This window comes from Penicillium angulare (assembly GCF_028827245.1).
Source record: "Penicillium angulare strain IBT 27051 chromosome Unknown utg000001l_segment0_segment0, whole genome shotgun sequence".
Lineage (NCBI taxonomy): Eukaryota > Fungi > Ascomycota > Eurotiomycetes > Eurotiales > Aspergillaceae > Penicillium > Penicillium angulare.
This window is the reverse complement of record NW_026623160.1, coordinates 3,777,174-3,797,550: the sequence shown is the minus strand read 5'-3', so window position 1 is coordinate 3,797,550 and position 20,377 is coordinate 3,777,174. Positions and strand designations below refer to the sequence as shown.

General features: G+C 47.6%; 4 protein-coding genes across 4 annotated transcripts; 2 read left to right on the top strand and 2 right to left on the bottom strand.

Annotated features, from left to right (window-relative positions):
- Nucleotides 1-6,599: 6,599 nt before the first annotated feature.
- Nucleotides 6,600-6,847, top strand: N7478_001324 (uncharacterized protein; the record flags this gene model as incomplete). The annotated part of the gene is made up of 2 exons (XM_056917539.1): nt 6,600-6,630; nt 6,654-6,847. The coding sequence occupies 2 exons, from the start codon at nt 6,600-6,602 to the stop codon at nt 6,845-6,847; spliced, it is 225 nt and encodes a 74-aa protein (XP_056785419.1).
- Nucleotides 6,848-7,894: 1,047 nt separating this feature from the next.
- N7478_001323 (glycoside hydrolase family 31 protein) lies at nt 7,895-11,026 on the bottom strand (the record flags this gene model as incomplete). The annotated part of the gene is made up of 4 exons (XM_056917538.1): nt 7,895-9,569; nt 9,618-9,788; nt 9,852-10,259; nt 10,323-11,026. The coding sequence occupies 4 exons, from the start codon at nt 11,024-11,026 to the stop codon at nt 7,895-7,897; spliced, it is 2,958 nt and encodes a 985-aa protein (XP_056785418.1).
- Nucleotides 11,027-14,304: 3,278 nt separating this feature from the next.
- Nucleotides 14,305-15,613, top strand: N7478_001322 (uncharacterized protein; the record flags this gene model as incomplete). The annotated part of the gene is made up of 2 exons (XM_056917537.1): nt 14,305-14,815; nt 14,865-15,613. 2 exons carry the CDS (start codon nt 14,305-14,307, stop codon nt 15,611-15,613), a joined length of 1,260 nt encoding a protein of 419 aa, XP_056785417.1.
- Nucleotides 15,614-17,110: 1,497 nt separating this feature from the next.
- On the bottom strand, nt 17,111-18,579 carry N7478_001321 (uncharacterized protein; the record flags this gene model as incomplete). The annotated part of the gene is made up of 2 exons (XM_056917536.1): nt 17,111-17,176; nt 17,308-18,579. 2 exons carry the CDS (start codon nt 18,577-18,579, stop codon nt 17,111-17,113), a joined length of 1,338 nt encoding a protein of 445 aa, XP_056785416.1.
- Nucleotides 18,580-20,377: the final 1,798 nt, after the last annotated feature.

Below are 20,377 nucleotides of genomic sequence, written 5' to 3'. Positions count from 1 at the left end.
CTTGGGAGATACCCCAATGGAAGTCGGACTAGTTGACCTTTAGCTTCAAGACCGCGGCCAAAGCCCAAAATTTGCTATGCTGCGGGAATGTGCCCCCGTCATTTATGAAAACCTCTCATGAAGTCAAGTTTTCGGTTGACCTTGCTGCTGATCCCACTGTTGAACATCGCATCCATGTCAAGGCAGCGCTCCCAAGACTGGATACAAGTCTGATTGCATAATTAGCTTGAACTGGGTAAAGGCCCAAGTTGCCCTCCCTAGAGCACTGCTCGGACCATTGGAGCTCCCGCTGGCTTCCTTTCTATTTGTCTGACACCGTTTCCCACTCACGAATGTTGAGATTTTCAAGAGCGTGAGCTGGTGTAGCCCCAGCGAGAAGAGAATGTAAAGAAAAAAGAGCCAGTTGGAAAACGCAAATGAGAACGATCCAATCGTTGTGGAAATTCAACGCTCGTGCATCGATGCTCACTTGTGAGATGAACTCGTCCTAGGGAGACGCGTTTGGGAAATGACGTCACGCGAAGTTAGCTGTAACAAGTAGTCAGCGGCGAGTCGGACCATTCAAGAACAGCGACCCAAATCTGATTCCGTCAACGTAGGCCGTCTTGAAGATTCACAAGGCACCGGAAAGTTTGGCACTGCCTTTATTTTTGAAGTTGCTTCATAAGTCGGCCCATCAGAAAGCCCGCACAGCCACGTGCACACGATATCGCGATTTGATGCCGGTGCCGGAACGGAGCCGCATCATTGGAGATGGCTCCTCAGATCTCCATATGTAGAGTCAAGTTTCAATCAACTTGATCCTCTCGGAGTATGTATTATCGGGTATCACCCCTTCAAACCGACAGTCAATCATACCGCAGACGCATCATAAGTGGCCATTCTGACAGCGAGATGGCCACCACAGGCTTATAAGTAGTACCCCTGACTGCCTATGCCTCTAGATAAATGTCAAGCCCACCTTGAAAAGCCTCAGCTCACAGCATGCCAAGAGCACGTCTCAACAGCATATTCACAGATGCCGACGCGGAAGACGGTGATGCAAAGTGGCCTGTCCAATGACAATGCAGATCAGCCATCGGAATGCATAGTGCGGACCCAACAGTAGGTCTGGTCATAAACTGTTGATTTCGGTAGGTGTTGACTTGGTTGAGGTGAGGCAGGAGGCCACGCTAGCCGTCCACTGTTAACTCCAGAGCCTGTACTCCGGCCGCCCTCGTGTCGAATGCTTGCTCAACACCAAGTTGTTGATTAGAGATGGCATTACCAACGAGCGGGGGTCAGGTAATAAATCTTCCGATCGACGTGAGAGGTTTGCTGGAACAATAGTCAGCCATACGAATGTAAATGCGGGGGCGGACGCGATAAAAAGCCACCTGTTGGGTAATGTGGGTAATGCGATTCTTATAGTAGACTCGTAGTACGATGGGGCTTAGTATTCAGAGCAGGCGTCGAAAGGTTTGTTCAGCTGATACGCGCATGGCGTGGGTGTGTGGGGAGCGCGTCGGTAACCAGTCGCACTATAGGCAATGTTAGCACCCAGAGAGGAATATTAAGGATAGATCAGCATGGGCGGGAATAACTCTTGTCAATGCCGAAAGTAGTTGATATATGTGAAAACAGGCGGCAGTGCAACCCTTGCCAGCCAAGAAGTCGTTCAACATGACTGCATAGCTAGATGCAGTCCTCATAGCTCCGAAATGACCGATAATCTGTAGCTTGAGATATGAAGGTTGGCTTTCGTGACTGCGGACTCTATGTCCATGGAGAGTACGAAGCTCGCTCTTGTCAGCTGAACACCTTCCCAATATGCATGGAAAGTATGAATGGGATAGAACTGACCATGAATTTGCTTCATCGAGGAGCAAGATCGCGAGGCTAGTCGATACGCCGTGTTGGAGTCAATAGGGTGGATGGGGGCTGGCAGTTCCGCCATTCAATTAGTTGGACCCCGACACAATCAGCAAGGGCTGAGCGAAGCCTGATGAATGATCGTGCGTCCTGGGAGAGCCATGTCAGATAGGGTGTGGATGGGCGACCTTGAAGCCATCGATATGCCCTTACAGCGGCTCTGGGCATTCCTTTGGGCTTAGCGTCACGCGCCATGTATTGCGTACACACTGGCTTACTGTCGGTGTATCGAAAGGCTCTATGAAGGATCAATGATCTGTCATTCGAATTGTTTGAGAAGTGCCATCACTCACCCACGTTCTATACCGTGAAGGTTTGGACCATCTAGGCGTGGATTAATTTGGAAAATGTAGCGCAAAGAGCCGGATGGGAAAGAGCGAGATCAGCCGATATGAATTACGTACCTGATGGCATCACATCCTCATCGCTGATTTGATTGATGAGCTGTTCCTTCTTTACAGTATCTGTCGGCGTGGCGGCCGAAGGCACAAGGCTAGAGACGATTCGACTTAGAGAGCGTCTCTTGTATTCGAGGTGGAATCGGCCTTGCTTTGGATACATGATGGGTGGTCTGTCCGACAACGGGTCCCTTGCTACCGAGCCCAATACCGAGAGGGTAGGAAGCTCCATGAGCCATCCAGCATCCGGGATAGCCCACGCCGGGACTTGGGGAGGGGGCCGTGAAGATCTCTGCCACAGAAAGGAAGTCAGCTCTATGTACATAGACCCAATCAAAGATCAGGGGATACGAATCACACTCAGCGTTCTCCGGTATTCGTGATGTATCAACCCATTCACCTTTCTGTAGGAGGTTCCTGTGATACAAGTTCGTTTGGTCAGCGACTGACCTCATGGAGTTGTTATTGGGCCTACCGTATAAAGAGGCTCTACCTTAATATATCAGGGGTAGAGAGCCTGTCATGTTTGTCATCGAATGTGTTCAGATCTGACTGTACACAGACCGTTCGAGAAGCTCTACTGTGAGATCGTTAGATAGGACACAGTACAGCTTCCATGGATCAAACCAATTTGACACCTCACCTTGGTAGAGATTTTGCTGCCCCGGTGGACAGATTGGAAGTCTAGCGGAACCGAGGAAGAAACGGTGTTAGTGTAAGCTTTCACTAAGGAAGGGTGGTACTCACGTATTGAAGTCCTCGTATATCAGTCCTAGAGAAAGAGTATTATCAGTGAGAGATAGATAATCTTGAGCTGATGACAGGGTACACTCACAGGTAGTAGACAAAAGGAGACGATCAAAGTCAATCTTCGCAAATGAGATGTGCGAGGAGAGTTGCAAGAGGAAAGTCAAGCAAGACGGGTGGGAGCATATTTATACCCTCCAGGGCGGAGTGCCTCGTCTTTCGCTTGGATCAAGAGTGGCAAATTGTGAGACTTTCTGATGATTTCTAGGCAAGAGGGAAAACGGCATACCAGCAAGCGGTTTTCTGCGCTCAAGCAACATGGCCACTCGCCAGTGGTGAGCAAACAGGAGCAGCAAAGAGCCAATGACAAAAACTTGACAAGGATTAAGATTCAGGTAGAATGCGGCCTGCATGCCACCAAGAAAGTGGAGGAGCCGCCGATTGAGACACCAGAGTTCATTCACCAGCGGATTCAGTTGAATCAACAGCGATGAGCAAACATGAGAGGTCCCAGGAATATGCGGAATGACAAATAGTTGTCAAGGAGGAATCGTGGAGGTGAATTTCTAGTCCGAGTAAGGCTGATTGGGGATGTAGAAAACGAGGTCGTAAACTTTATTCACGCGCGAATCAGTTGAATCAACAGCGATGAGCAAGCAGGAGCTTGATCAACAATATTTGGAATGGCAGATACCTGTTGAAAAGTGAAAGTTAAGGCGAGCGCTAAAAAGGCCTCCTTTTGATTACTGACTCGACTACTGTCCTGGCTTTCTCTGACCCATTAATTCAGCGGAAAATAAATACTTACAAGCAAAATGCATTTGCTCGCCCCGCTTCTACCACCTTTGTGTGGGCGCACGAGGTGTGAACACAACACAGGATACACGCCCAGGAGGAAACGTAAAAGTTGCCACCCCCCCTCAAGCATAATGTGAACCGTGGGCAGCGCAAATTGGCAAGACGATAACAATGCATGGTCATTAAGTTGAGCCAACACCGGGTGCCTTGGATCCACACCGGTGCGGCCCGTGGGTCGAGGTGGGGCCACCATATCCACTCTGGTGCCTCAACGTTGAACAGTGAATGATCAGCGAGCAAAGCCAGAAGCCTCCAGAGAATGATGGTGTATGAGAGATTGCCCAATTCTGTGCAACTCCCAAAAATTCCCCAAGGCGTCCTTGGAATCGCTTTCCATTACGTTTCGGCCGTTCCAGCGAAAAGCACCGCAAGTAGCGGGTGCCCGTGCCGTTTGCATACACTACTCTACGAAAGACACAAAAGTGCGTCCCTCCAAAGAATAGGTGTTCACTAAGTTGGCACGGCATGGGTTTTTCAATAGCAAGACCATAGTTGAGCGCTACCGTAGTAGCTTGAATGTGTGGTCGCTGACCAAACACTCTTATTTGTGCCATTCTGGCCAGATGGCGTAATGGTAGGACCGAAGCACCCCAGGATTCGTCACAATCTAGTTCAAAAATCTTAGGAACAAATCGTTATCGTGTGGCTGGTGGAGTGATTTACGATAATTCTGCTCTACTGTAAAGAGAATATAATACAATCTGCTCTTGCAACCTCATTCTCATGGTCTTCTCTTGGATAATTCCCACATCTCCGAAATGTGTGCGATGCCGAACTTAAAATGTGACTGATAAAGAAAAAAAACATGCCGTGATAGCTTTTTGGAGTACAGTAAACTAAATACAGTCAACTCTCAGTTATTGCACACCGACTTATTGCACACTCCCGCGTATGAGACACAGTTTGCTTGGATGGACCCACTTTTTTTGATTTTATATACAAATCTCCCGCTTATTTCACACTCACCTTTTCACACAACTTTTCAGCTGAGTCATCTGCTTAGTTATCAATATCGACCAATCAGAATGTCTGAAAAGCCTGATCTTCCACTCCTACCATGCGTCAGACCGGCCATATAAACTACCCTGCCACCACCAAAACGTAGCCGATTGGGCATATCAGACATACAGAAGCAGGCATTACGTGCCTTTTGGTCTAATTCCAACCCTAAACCGACCCAATCTGTATGTGTAGATTGGTTTCAGTCCCAATTTAACCATAAGATTAATCATACATCAGTCTTAAGAATTCTTTCGTCCCAATATGAATATCTTGATACAGGGCCTACAGGGTCAAATATGCGTGCTTCCTCATCTTTTTGGCCTATATTAGACTAAAAGCTCTCTGATTGGGCTATCGGGCATATCAATGGTGGTTATCTAATTACTGGCTCTTTAATTCAGATTAAAGTAAACGAGTTTTGGTCTCGAATCCCTGAATATCAAAATCAATAAAAACCTGCTTTCTCGGAAGGTTGGCTTACACGCTTCAAAAACCAATATAATCTACGATATTATACTTTCTATAGAGAAGCTGCTTCGGTCCCATCTTCTATTTATGATGAGATGAAAGGGATTCGTCTGATATACGATCAATATAAACCATCTGAGATATACAATATAGATGAAACTGGCCTATTCTGGCGACAAATACCAAATAGGGGTCTTTCTGATAGAAAAATTGCCGGAAAAAAGAAAGATAAGACTCGAATCTCTCTTATTGTAACAACAAATACAGATAGTTCAGACTGAATATCTTTATAGTTAATTAGAAGAACAAAAACACCACGTGCTCTCCAGGGAGTTAACCTCTAAAATTTGGGATATATCTAGCGTTTAAATAAGAAAGCGTAGATACGTCAAGATATTATAGTAGAGTGGTTACATGCTTTTTATAGATATATTCCTTTATATAAGAAAGCACTACTACTTTTAGATAATACTTCTCTATATATTACTAGCCTAAAGTCTGCCCCGCCACCTACCCGTATCAGGATTCTTTTTTTCCCAGTAAACACAACATCTATTTATCAACCGTTGGATCAAGGAATTATTCAAAATTTAAAACACTATTATCGGAAGAAATAGATAAGATAGATAATTGCTATCATTGATCGAGGTCTTGACCTATATATTCAGATAAATATCTCCTATACACTATTTTAGATCACTCAGGTTTAGAAGAGCTCAGTATCAGATCAAACAATTAAGAATTATTTTATTAAAAGCTCTTTGATTCGTCTGAACTCTAAAGATCAGACCAAAACTGATTCTAAACTATATCCTCTAACTTCTAAGCCAGGGTTGACTTGTCACGGGATTCCTGAATCCCTTCGGGTACGATTCGAGTACGATTCATGGCCGCTCCGCGGGCGAATCTACCACGATACACCCGCTAATGCATGACTGCCCTAAGCCCTAGCAAGCTCTAGCAATATTAAAACGCACGAACAATAGCTACGATTCTTGTCCTGCAAGAATCAGTTCTGTATATCAACTGTTCTATTTGATCTCTACTATCCGATATCCTTGCCTAGTCACAGGTCTCTAGCCTGACAACTTAGTAACCATTACATGACTAGTGAGATTCAAACTCTATATAATAAAGCAATTGAGAAGCTTGGTTATAATGATATTATACTATTTGATCAATTCTTAAATCCAATAGAGGAAGATATTATTAAAGATGAGACCGATGGGCAAGATGAGACCGATGGGTAAGATATATATATTAATACAGAGAGCTCGGAAGTACAAGATATTGAAGAAAACGGCCCACCACCAGAGATATTATCTAATTCTAAGGTCATGGTTCATCTGCAGGGCATATTACTATGGGCTGGAAGCAAAGAAAAGAGCACATCTGACCATATACGTCAGATTGAGAGCTTAATCAGTGATTTCAGCCGAATTCAGATGGAAGAGAAGCGTTAGGTGACCTTGGAGGATATGGGATGGAAGCTTAAATAGGCAATAGGGCTTAGGGCTAGCTGACCAATTGATTACATAATTCTCTCATCATTGCACCTCCCGCCCATTGCACACAATTTTCCTTGGATAGAAGGGTGTGCAATAACTGAGAGTTGACTGTACAAAGACAGAAATTATCCCTGGTGTGTATATATATCACGCTTGATCTCAGGACAACCTATCATGCCTCTATAGCTGTCAAGTCACCTTTTACCCACGACTAAAATGCCTTCTATTCCGTTAGAACAAGTTAAATTTTCCCAAAACCCATCGTCGCTCAGCAACCTTGTATTTTGCTCCCTCTCTTGTCAGATGAGCCTTCATGAGCGCATTCTGGTCATTGTTTGGCCCTGCTTGTAACAGCCAAGTGAATGGCGTCGTGTACATGTCATCAAACGAGTTGGTTTTTACGCCATTGAGCAACAGGACCTTTGTGGCATTCAACGAAGCATACTCTGCAGCTCACGAGCGAGGAGTCCGTTTGTTCTGGTCCCGCTCAAGCCCAAGTGTGGGTACAAAGAAAGGCCAGCATCTCATGGGAGGTCAGGCAGTCCAATCTGCGTATTCGGCTTAGGCATCTCTGAGCCGACGTAGGCGTACGACTTCAAGTAGTGTGGCCCGCGACGGGCTATGTTCAACGGCTCGAGCTGTCGGGGGCTTCCGAATCTTCGTCCAAGTAAATCAACTCATGACTTTACGCAAGCTGCCATTGACTATTTAATGATCAGGTTTAAAGGCCTGGATTCTCCTTCGGACTCCCGGAGATGCCGAGATTGCCATTCGGTCTGGGGCTTAGTGTGCTTGGGAACCGACCCGTGTACTCGCGGAAATTGAAATGGAGGTCAGTTGCAATTGATTTCTTTTGTATAGAAAACCGCATCTTTCTGTTCGTTGCTCTTTACAGGTGCAATCTATCTTGTCTGAGGACATGATCTTAATGGCATTGGCTTTCAAATTATTTTGTACCCTATAAATCGCTCGTCGTCTTTCTTTCTTTCACATTTTCATCGCTTACCACTTTAAAACCCAGTTCTTGCTGAAAGCTCCCTCGGAGGTAGCATTCTGCAAACCACCGATCGACAAGACATGCGAAGTAGCATTGTACTGCACGACTGAGTCGGGGATAGCCTTGCCATTCAGAGTCATGCCGTCAGGTTTCTGGAACACACCCAAGATAGTAACTTTCGAAAGCGGTTTGGTCTCCTTCCAGTTACCAGAGGCTATAGCACTAAGGCTAGAGTTAGTGGCATGGAACTTGACATCGAGGGTAGCCCCAGGCGAGATGCTCACGCCATCATCGAGGTAAAGCTCGCCAGATGCAGTGCCCTTGCCGCTGAGTGAGGTGAGAAGGGACCACGGAGAGTTTCGGGCATCGCGGGTGGTGAGAGCAGGCTCCTGCATAGGAAGAACACTGCCACCACGGACAAACACGGGAATGTGGCCCAGAGGAGCGGGAATGGTAGTGTTGACGCCTGGTTCAGCGTCAACCGCAGTCTGGGTGTACCAGTCGTACCAGACCTCACCCTGTTTGACGCCAGGGAAGACGCCCTTGACGGTGTCGACCTGGGGCTCGAGGACTGGGACAACCATAATCGAGGGACCGAGGAGGAACTGAGTGTCGACTGCGGCCAAGGAAGGGTCTTGTGGGAATTCCCAGGCCAGTGCGCGCATGACAGTTGATCCGGTGGTGTGTGCCAGATGGAAAAGAGTGTAGAAGTACGGCAGGATGGCGTAACGGATCTTCATCGCGGCCTTGGAAGACTCGATGACAGATTCCCATTGGTACGGCTCCTGGGCGATGGCGCCAAGGGTGTTGTGATTTCGGTAGAAGGGGAAAAATGCAGACAACTGCATCCAGCGGTTGCAGAGCTCCTCATCGGTGTTGTCGTTGAAGCCACAGGTGTCGACGCCGAACATGGGAACACCGAATAGAGAGAAAGACAGCGCCTGGGGGATGGAGAAGAACATGTATGCCCACTTGGAGTAGTTGTCACCTCCCCAGTGCCCTGCCCACTTGCCAGAGCCTGCAAAAGTCGAACGTCCAATAATGAACGGGCGCTTCTCGGGGGCGACAGCAAGCAAACCGTGATAAGTGGCGTTGAGGATCTGAGTTCCGAAGAGGTTGTGCACATCGTATTCCTGGACACCATCCGAATGTGTCGCATTGGGGGACACGGCGTGCACAGCGAGGTCATGGCCGGGTTGGACGTGGTTGATCACATAAGGAGGGTAATTGATGTCGCGCACACCCGGAGTAGAAGTAGTGCGTAGATAGTTTGCCGCAGATGACGAAGTGGCAGCGATAGCGGCAGCCTGACTCGACGATGCTGCCGAGGCCAAAGTCGCCTCCGTCGAGTTAGTGACGTTGAAGCTTTCCGGATATTCAAGAACCAGATTTCCGGGGGTTCCAGGGAGGGTGGTACCCAGGATAGGGTTCATGCTAAGGTTGTGAGATCCGCAGCTTCCGACACAGAAGGAAGACACCTCGCTCATGTCAATCCAGATGCCATCGAAAGGAATCTTGTCGTGCCAGGTTGCAATCTCATTGGCCCAGAAGGCGCCAGCCTTGGGATGGTGCCAGTCGGGGAACACTGTGTATCCAGGCCAGACAGCGCCGACGTATGTGCTTCCATCAGGGTTCTTGATAAAGACATCATCCTTGGCACCACGTGTATACGTATCATAGCTAATGATGGGTCAGGAAATTTTCTCTCAGGTGGCATGTGGAACTCACGCATCGGATTCGTTGTGCGGGTTTGGGATATACAGAGCTGAATCGACAATAGGTATATAGTGACGGCCGCTCTTGTGCAACTTCTCCAGAAATTTCTGTCCCTCACCGTAGGAGAAACGAACCGGGTCATTATCGAAATCACGCCAAGTCTTCATGTAATCAATGTCGTTCCTATCATTGCATCAGCTCCTATTCCACGAAGGTTTACCACAGGAAAGTTTGTTCTCGTCTTACCAGATGTTCTCGAGAGGAATCTCAAACTTTTCAAAGTTTGCTACAACGTCCTCCACCATAGACCAGTTGGAGTAACCCCAGCGGCACTGGTGATAGCCAAAGGTAAAGTATTGCTGCATCGCAGGCAATCCGATGGTACTTTTCAAGTAGTTCGTGGTCACCTCAGGCTGGGTAGGGCCTTCGTAGAAGGTTAAGTCAATGCTACCACCGAGCGTACGCCAGGTCAGATTCTGAGCTCCTGTGAGGATTTCCTGGCCGTGGGCGTTTCGCAGGAAAACACCATGGGAGTAGGACGTATAGTCCTTTTCGGGGTCTGCATCATCGCTCGAAACGGGAGTTCGGTTGCTTTGGTCATCGATCTCATAGTAACGGGTATCCAGATAGAAAGGATGGGTTCCATAAATGTTACTAAAATCATCAATGTCGGTGCCAATTCTAGCGCGATATTCCGCGAACGGCTGAGTGACTTACCTATCAATTGGATCCGCAGCATCGGCATTATAGATGGTCATGGTAGCGTTTGGCAGAAGGCGCAGCTGCCGGATGTGTTCCCCAAGGCCATACAGGTTGTAGCTATCGGGCAGGGCGGTGACAAATTCAATGAACTGATTCTGGTACACCAGGACGGATCCCACGGTGTCAAAGAGCACATCTCCAGTAGACTTGCGCATCACCGTAAAACTGAAAGAAGGGTCGTTGGACCACGTAAACACGAGATCACTTTCGTCGTCTGAAGCGCCTTTCTTGTCGGCCAAAGGACGGGGTACAGCATGCTCGTCGAGATGATACCAAGAAGCATTAGAGGCATCAACATGGCTGGGTGTGATGAGGACATTCAGGCGGTCTTTCGCAAGGTACTCGACGGTCAAGTCCAGGGACTCGATATCCGTTCCATAAGCATTGCAAGCCTGACCAGCCAACTGCAAGGTGGCCGTGACCCCGTTAGTAGTGTTCTGCACATTGTATGCCTTATACCCAGGACAGGCGGACTGTGCGTTGATAGCCTCGGGGTCATCGATATTAGCGATCAAGTTTGCACCGATGTCGGCAGAGGCAGGGAGGCTGAACTGGTGATACGCCGAGCTAGTGGTGGCCCTTGGAAAGGGCATAGAGTTGAAGCCATAAACTGCCGGGAGAAGGCAGGCGCCAGCCAAGAGATCCACAAAGCCGACCATGGTGATCAGATGCGATTTTGGAGATACCGAGCATCAAGTTCCGGCTACCCTTCTTATAATCCAGGAAAATAACCCGATGTAATTGTAGCACTGCAGATCAATTTCCCCGAAGACAAAGCATCGAAGGCATTCCGATCAACACGCCTCCAAAATTTCCGCTGAATCTCCGTGCTCAGTGGGAACGCGTTCCTTAGGTATGTGAGCGGCTAAATGATTTTAAGGGTTGGGTGAGCCTCGATGAGCTGGGTTTGTAGGGATGATCGTCATAGTCCCTTGCCACTTTCAGTTCGTGCTACACTAAAACTGGTCAAGACGGGTTTCGTGACCGAGAACAGAAGCTCAGACCCGGCGAGTGCAGCTCCAGTAGAGGGTAGAGGGTGAAGGTTCATCTACTCTCGTTAGGGGAATTCGGGTGGTGATTGGCTGATCGCCCGACAAATGCCCGGACCCCTTTGGCAAACATTTTTGAGTGCAAAGTGGAGCTAATTTTCATAAAGTCCTTCTTCCGCGGTCAGGGATCATTATTATGGCAGACTGGAGCCGGCATACTCGTTCGTCTATGACTGATTGTGTGACGGTCTAAGGAATCGTAAACACTTAGAGGTGACAATTGTCCTAAGGTTTACAGGGTTCCCAGAACGGCGCCACCGGTGATTGTTTTCTCTCTAGCTAATACAAAGGACGGCAATGTAAGTGATGCAATTCCAAGGTCCTTTCACTCCTGTGAGGCAATCCGGGGACGCAAACCGGCCCTCGGGGGAATGCGGGGAACGCCTTCGCAGGAACTTCGGGGATTTCTGGAGAGTTTTTGTTGTTGGGTCCAAGGAGTGGAAGTCTCCGACAGGCCCGAGACAAGGGATCAGACGGGCTTGGGCGGTCCAATCAGCGTATTCCGTGTGGGCAGGGACGTAATCACAAAACTGACATTCAACTCCCGCCCAGGGCCGGAGAGGGCCGACACCCGTAGGGTGGCCCCGTATACCGAAGGCCCGCCCGAACCAAACGCCACAACCCCCGGAGGGAAAGTCTAGAATGGTTCCCGCGGGCACACTGGGAGCGACCGAAGGGAGCGGACAACTATGGACACGTTCTACCTACTTAAAGCCTCATATTCCTACGGATCATTTGGGAATGGGGGCCTTTCAAGAATCAACCTCCAGGTTCTGATCAAATGAATCTCTCCTCACAACATCGTTTTAAATCTTTCAAAGTTGGGATTTGGCACCATAGAACGAGGTTGATTCCAAACAGAGCCTTGGAGTCATAGAGCCAGTAGGCTTAGCGTGGGACCTTTCACTACGATAACCCGCGCGGCTCGGACGGAAACATTGGACGTCGCCACCACACGCCTAAACACTGAATTTCACTTCCTGAGATCTGAATAACTGACTCTTGTCGAATTTCCCGGACAAGAGGATTGGAGAAAGTTCCAAGACGAAGATAGTGGGTTGGTCTTGCCCGTCGCCTATGGGAGGCACCCCCGGCAATTGGAAATTGCCTCGCCGACCCCCCTGAAGGGGTTCTCTGGGGGACCCCGCCCCCCGGCTCGAGGGCGCTTGGGCAATGAATCAAATCCGGGCGAGGCCGCAGTTCGGAAAAGTGATTCGATACCAAATAAGTGGCAATTATGCCGATGCAATGCCTGTATCTTGCGACGATCAGAAGAAATATCGCATTCCGGAAGGCTGACTTCATATATCGACGCGCCAACAGCGGTGGTCAGTGGGCCAAGTATGGCGAGTTGACACATCCACGCGCGATGCATATCTACCACGCGTAACCTCAGTTGCTTATTAGAATCCCTACCCTTGTCACTCACCCCCAATCTTTAGAATACTTGGATTGATCTCGATATGTCGTATCTAGAGTGTTGTTTGACTTCGTTCCCATTTAATTTGCTCTTGCCGTGTCAGCCCCTTCCCTGAAGAATGAATGTGCGGCGGGGACGTAGCAGAAAAGGTCAAGGGTGGATGGACGGCGTTCTGACCGGAGCCCCTCTGAGGCCTCGGCTCATGATACATTCATTCTAGCGCAGAAACCCTCTCATATGATCTTTCCCCCAAGAAAAAAATATCTAGAGAGAATATCTCCAAACTCGCGGAATCCTTCGAACACACAAATTCATTCAGCGTAGCGAGAGTGAGACGTTAGATAGGGATGGAGGGTATGAGGCCCTGCAATCCGAGCCAAGTAGTGATATTCGTCATCTTAACCTTTTCCATTGACGAGTTTGTTGGGAAAAAAATTGACTCACATGGTAGGTATATCTTGCACGTGTGCCTTCTATACGACCCACTGCCGTTCTGGTCTGTTCGCCGCAACCATCCTCAGAGAACTGTCGTGGCAACCCGTACTGTAGACTATTTTGAATCCATAATCAAGAATGCTGGTTACGAATAAGGCAGCTTCCGTCTGCATATTAGATAGGCTCGGCATACACCAGTTCCAGCTGGTGGATCACCTTCAGAGCCGGCCAGCGTGGTTCCACATGGATTTTCGATGATCTGGCTGTGCCTATTAGAATCGGCATGTGATGATATATGTTGATCTAGAGCGATATGGGCTATTGTAGGCACTTTGCTTGGAGTGTTCTTTTCGCTTGATTGCAGTGCGACAGCTGCGTCAAATTCATCTTGTCGAGGGTCACATGGAAACTTTCCGGTCAAGTCAGACACGTCCTTTGTTTGAAATGAACAAGTGGCCGAAAATTGAATTTCTTGGAGTGAGAATCAATGGTATTTTTTACTTCCCAGACGTGATGCAGATATCTAATAATTTATGGGGTTTCCTTCGATAACGCGAAACCCTTGGAGCAGAAGGGTGACGTTCCGAATGAAAAGTGCCTTGAGAGTTTATTTGCATGGGCAATGGATGAACGAGGGCCAGGCTCTCTAATCTCATGGTCATTGACCTGCGTCATTCGCGCAATAAAATGGCTGCAATCATCCGCGTGAGTTTCAGAAATGGTCCCAGCGCTCATAACAATTAAATTTTGCCGTCATTACGTAAAAATTTTGACGGGGTTTCCCTCTCCATCCACAATCATCCTTGCTCTGAGCTGAGACAAAAAAAAGGAATCTAATTGGACAGGCTAATTACAGACTATTTATCGCGCTAATACAATTATGGATCCAACTCAGATGGGTCGAGCCGACAGTATTGGATCAAAACGGCAGCCGAGATGACAGAACGATGGTTAGTTAGTTTTCTCCCCAAATCCTCTTTCTACCAGATTTCATTCTTGATCAAGTCTAGTTTGAACGTTTACAAACAGCAATATGACCAACCAAGTCAACTTTTTCGTTGACCAAGAAGTCGGCCATCTATGCGAACTCGAACCGCTGCGTAAAAATTTGCAGCAAATTTCAAGCCTTCTCGAATCGTACACTGCCGTGATCAATTGCAACGGGAGTCTGGCTAGGCATCTGAATTTTCCGTTGTTCAGCAGTCGAATGGAATCCAGAGTTAGCGGACTGTTTAGCAGCCTCAGTCCCTGCGTCGTGGAGTCATCTACTACGAGTCTCAATTGTAACTTCAATCCTAGTTGGACGGATTTGATCTGTGCAGAGATCTCACCGGATCAATTTGAGTCTTGTGGTGGTCTTGTTCGATGTTGCGTTTGGGACAAGACAATTGAAATGAGGGAAAGTGATCGCGCGACGCTCTGCTCAGGTGTTCTTCAGAAGCTTCTACTGGCGCCAGCCGAGGCGGTTGATGTGGAAAAAGAGCACGAGACGAGACTGCAAATAATTACAGATCTGAATAATCTGCAAGGTGATGTTATGAAAGGTGAGCAATTCTTTTGCATTCAAAAAAAACGCGGACTAAGCCTTCTCAGTGGACGGGAAGATTCGGAGTATACTTCGTATGCTTCAAGAAAAGGATCACACTCGCGACCTGGGCGTACCTCCTTCAGACTTAACATATGCCGCTTCAGGTTCAAGAAATTCTTCGGACACTGACGGCAGTCCATCGAGTCGTGAGCAGTGTGAAATCAGTTTGGAAGGAAATAGCGAAATAAGGGACGACAGTGGCTTGACTGGGGTTCTCGTGAAGCAGAGTCAATCGGAGACTTCTTCACCAAGAAGAATCTCATCTTGGACTGCTTCGGAGAGAGGGCAACTTCGGGCTTTTTTAGCCTCACGAAAACACATGAGCTGGTCCCGAATAGCACAAGAATATGAACAAGAGTATCACAAAGGACGAAGTGCTTCTTCTATATCCGGGCAGGCTCGTACTATGGGTGTTCATATGGGATGCAAGTCCAAGAAACAGCGATCCAAAACGGCACGAACGGGGCTGTTGGTGTTAAAAGTTGACTTTGGGAAAGACCAACCAGACACTAACAATAGGCCAGCTGATACGACTGTCGCAAACCCAACTCTACTCGAGTATGGAATGAGCAAGGAGAACACACAAAGAACTTGTGAATATCAACCACCTCAAACCGAGATGGCGAGTGTCGAAGAGACTTTTCCAGTCAGCGCGGACCCAGAATTGAACATTTGTTCCGATTTGCAGTCTATCGCCAGTCAGATTCAAAGCCCAGAGTCTCCTCCGGGCCCTTTCCGTTTAATATTGAACTGAGCTAGAAATCGACTCCGCTGCCAAGATCGGGCTTGGTGAATTAGGTATTGTTTCTAGTGAAATCCAGGCTATTCATGTGGGGAGTGAGCTTTGAAGATCGAATAAGTGTTTTTTAGAAAGCTGAAAACTAGTTCACCCGGCCCCTCTCGTTTGTTCCTGATGACCATTCCGTACCCCTTTCCATTACAGGGTGATCATGACTGGATGTTCATTCTACAGATAATATAACAAGGCCATCAATCAATTTCGATTGTGAAAATTCGTTCAAAGACAGCCAAAGACCCGCAAGCGCTCTACTGGAGAGGTGCCTGAGATCTGGCATTTTATTGGCAGAGAATCCCCTCCAGGGCCGAGCCAGAAAGTGTTCTGAGATTCTCTCTGTACAAATGGAGACGAGCCCCAACCAATCCTTTCACTGACTGTATTCTGAAAACCGCTTGAGATACCACAGCGCTTGACTAAATCCGGGTCACGTTGTTTGCCCCCTAATTGCATTTTCAATTAGGAACAGCGGAGATTGAGAAGGTGGTTTGGGCATATAGTCTTGAATCTTGACCAGCAGTGGCGATTGGAATCATGGGGGCCATTGGCGACATAAGGCCACACGCATCATTGGGCGTGGTCTATACAAGGATCATGCCTTGTTTTTGTCGAGGTTGATGCCCCTGTTGGCGTTGTATTGAGCACGGACCTCTCGGGCTCAGGAGGACCAAGCGGCAAGGGACCAAGAACAAACGCCGGAACGATCTACGCGTATTGTTGTACTGGATTGATTGATGACGAGGCGTGGACATTGGCTTATGACTTATCGATCTTGTCAGTTTCGACCGTGGTCTAACTCCATGATTGGGATTTAGCTCCCACGGGACTTCAAGTCCAATAAGCGTTGCTCACATGTATTGGGGAAGCATATAAATTTACAAAGGTCATTAAGGAACATACCTTTTCGTATTCTCTTTCCAGAACCTTCAATCTGAACTATAGAGAATGTTTTTCATCTCGCTGAAATATCTATGGAATCGATATTACTTTATGTCGAATCTAGGGGTTTGTGTATGAGCTAGTATTGAGGATGTCCGATAGAGGGTGGCCCATTGATGTCCGGTTGCAGAACTATCTGAGATTTCCAGGGAGATGCATAGAAATTGCGTGTGGGCGCTGTATACTCTAGTCCTAGAGGAGAAAAGTGATACATCCACTCCTCTTCAGCTTGACACTTCCCCTAAGGGACTCTGCTACTTCTGAGGCCGATGGGCGATCAAGCTGTAATAAAGCCCTTGCTTTGGGTGTGCCTAGAGGTAGTAGTGTGGCAGCTATTGGTAGCAAGGTTTACATGTTTGTGCCCCATGTCTATTGTTTTCCAGTGCACAATGATCAATCAAATACTAAAAGTCTCGTCTAAAGGAAGTCGATGGAAGACCAAGAGAGCTGTATCTGTTGAAAATCTTACGAAGGCTTATCTGGATATATTGCATGCTTAAGACTGAACCGAACCAATCATGGGCATTCCAACTCTGACATAGCGGTCATAATATGGGAAATACAAATACACCCACCGGAACGCTGTAGTATAAATGAAAAACTTCAGGCAGTCGAAAAGTGCGATTTGACGCTAATTCCTATAATCCTGGACAACTTCGTCTGTTGCCGTCAGTGGAGAACATACACAGGAAATGTCGCCCTGGAGTACATACATCATAACTGAAGATGAGGTCTTTTTTGTCATAATCCCATTCGTGCTCAACATCATTGCTTCCATATTGGGGTGTCCCATACCATACGCTCCACCTCTGGCCATCCTTAATACGAACCGCTGTGATATCGTCGTTTTTGGCCAGAGCGAATCGAATACCCCTGAAAGAACGAATTCTCAGGGCAAATCTTTTTGATGCAGAAGGAGATTGTGAGCCAGCCAATTTTCCATCAAATAAGAATGCAGCAAGACTCATGGCGGGATCAAAAGATATGCCAGTCCCTGTGTTTGAGGTGAAAGCGAATTGAACACGGTGGCATCTCTCAGCTGGTATACGGAATTTTCTGACGGCTATTAATCCAGGCAACTCAGGATCAAGGGGCAAGATTTGTGGTGGAGGGCAGGTTGTAAAGGCATCCCAGGCACTCTTTGCATTATCCCATGCGATTTTCAAGTTGGAAGTCTTGGGTAATCGCCGCGGACTGCTGGTCTTAAAACTCTGCAGTGCTCTCTCAAGATGAGGTCGAACATTCGTATTCTTGTCACTTGCCAACTGATATGGAATCCCTTTCATCAGACAGAATGCAAGGAATTTGTCCATATTGTGAACATCTTCTAAGTGAATAGGTCCAGGGATTTGTCCGATCCATGATAGATCTTTTTGGTAGACAGAAGAGAATATCCCCCGGACTTTCTGATGTTCACCTGACTCAATCCTGGCGTCAGATGGTGTTTCTATCCAAAGCTCGTGATCGACATCGTTCGTCTCACAGTCAAAAGGTGTGGTCTGAATAAAAGGTTTCAAGTTGACGATATGGGATTTAAAACTTTCGACGAGAGAGCAGTGAAGACTTGGACGGCCCATAACATGCCAGGCAACCTCCCAACAGCATGTATGAATGATGGCGATCCATTCCCTCTCGGGGTACTTTTCAGCATGTTGAAGCTGAGATTTACTATCATCCATTTCCAGTGGTTGGTGAAAGCTTTTCCAAGCATCACCCTCTTGGATAGCAGCTTTTATTGCTCGCCCACATATCACACACTGTTGACATGGATTGGAAGAGAAAGGCTTTTCAACTCGCGGTCTCGACCCAGGCGTAGGATTTTTTCCGGTCAGAGGAGCCGAGGGGGCCGTCTTTCGACATGACTCCGGTCGAGCAGTGGCTCGCTGGGCATTGCCTCGGAGTCGCGTTGAACTCCAAGGCCGTCGCGATGCAGCTCCAGAAACCTCCAAGAGCTCCCAAATATCCTCATCTGTGATCTCGGACATGACTAGGTAGGTACTTGAGTTAAATACTCAAAAATAAAAAGCAATGGGAAAAAAAGGTGGTCTCTGAGTCTTGGCCGATACGTGCGTGCACGTGTGTCCACCTTATATTGGGGTGGGGGGGTTATTACCACGCGCACACCGAACAGAGCAAGAGATTAGCAGCTCTTGCGACATCCCACTGTCCAAAGCATTTTGGGTTTAGCTAGACATTTTCTGGACGCTTATTTTTATTTTTTATTTTTTTCACTGAATCTTTTCTGAAATACGCTGACCAAACCCGTAGTCTCTACTGACACAAAACGCCCTGTTGTTTGAGCGCGGAGATGAATTCGCGTGGCCCATGCTGTCTCCCTCAGCTCTCAACTGAAGAATAGAGGCTGGAAGAGAATGACTGAATGGTTGATCTTTAGCCTATTCATAGGCCTAGAGTTTTAAAACGGGCCAGATGCATTCCCAACTGGCGTTTGCCCATAATGGTCACATGCCCCACATTCTTTGGGTCGACGCACGGACATGCAGGGATCTGCGCCATTTAACGTCAAGCGGGTTAAAAAGATAATTCGGAATGAATTCATTCCACATTATTAAGATGAAACTTCCTGGGGTATAATAGCAAAGGCATTATTCGCCCCACCGGGTTTAGAGACTCCGACAAGTATTCCCAACACTGTTTAGCTTTTATATCAAAAAAATAAAAATTTTCGCAAGAATCACCGAGATGGCGCTGAGAGGGGGGGGGGCATATGGGTTTGGTTCGTGATCTCCCCGATTGGCCATCAATAGAGGCTTGGCTAGATCTACCTGATTCGCCCGTCGCGACACTCAGGTTCCATGGTTCGAAGGTCAGAGTCTGTTTCACTGGGTTCCAAGTTAAGCTAGCGCGGCGTTCCTATTGATTCGTCTACTGCCAGAATTATGTGCTTCGCTTAACTTTACGATTCTTCCCGCACTATTACACCGCAAAGCCCACTTTGCCTCAACCAAACGATGACGTATTAGAGGGGAGGGCTCAAAAAGCACATGCCGCCGTAGTGCATATTGCAGAGGACATGTGAGAACTTGACGAAATCAAATAGCCACCATCACCAAGATCAGTACAATACAGTCCTCTCCGTTGAAGCTTCATATATACGAGGTACGGAGTACTATGAGCCATGCCGTGTCTGCATTTCCCGAAACCTTACCCTCCCCGAAGCGAGATGATGTGCAGGGATCTATCCGTCCAGCGTGTATTTGGAACGTGCGTTCGCGCCCAAAGCCTAATCTTGATATTGTACCATGGATTAAACCGTACAAAAAGGCCAAGGGCTCAATGCGCAGAGAGCCCCACAAAGAAATCCCTCAAGCACTCAACAGCGATGAGCAAACATGAGACGTCCCAAGAATATGAGGTATGAAGAATGACAAATAGTTGTCAAGGAGGAATCATCGAAGTAGAGTTTAGTCCGGGGAAGGCTGATTGGGGATGTAGAAAAGGAGGTCGTAAACTTTATTCACTCGCGAATCAGTTGACTCAACGAGCATGAGCAGACGAAAATTCTCTCAACAGTATATGGAACGGCAGATATTTGTGGCAAAGTGAAAGTTGAGGCGAGCACCATGAGGCCCTCATTTTAATTCCCGACTTGACTACTTTCCTGACTTCTCTCTCACCCGTTAACTAGCGGAAAAACAAATACCTACAAACAACAAAATGGATTTGCTCGCTCCGCTTCTACCACCGTTGTGTGGACGGACGAGGTGTGAACATAACACACGCTCTGGAGGGAATGTGAAAGCTATCATTCATCCTCAAGCA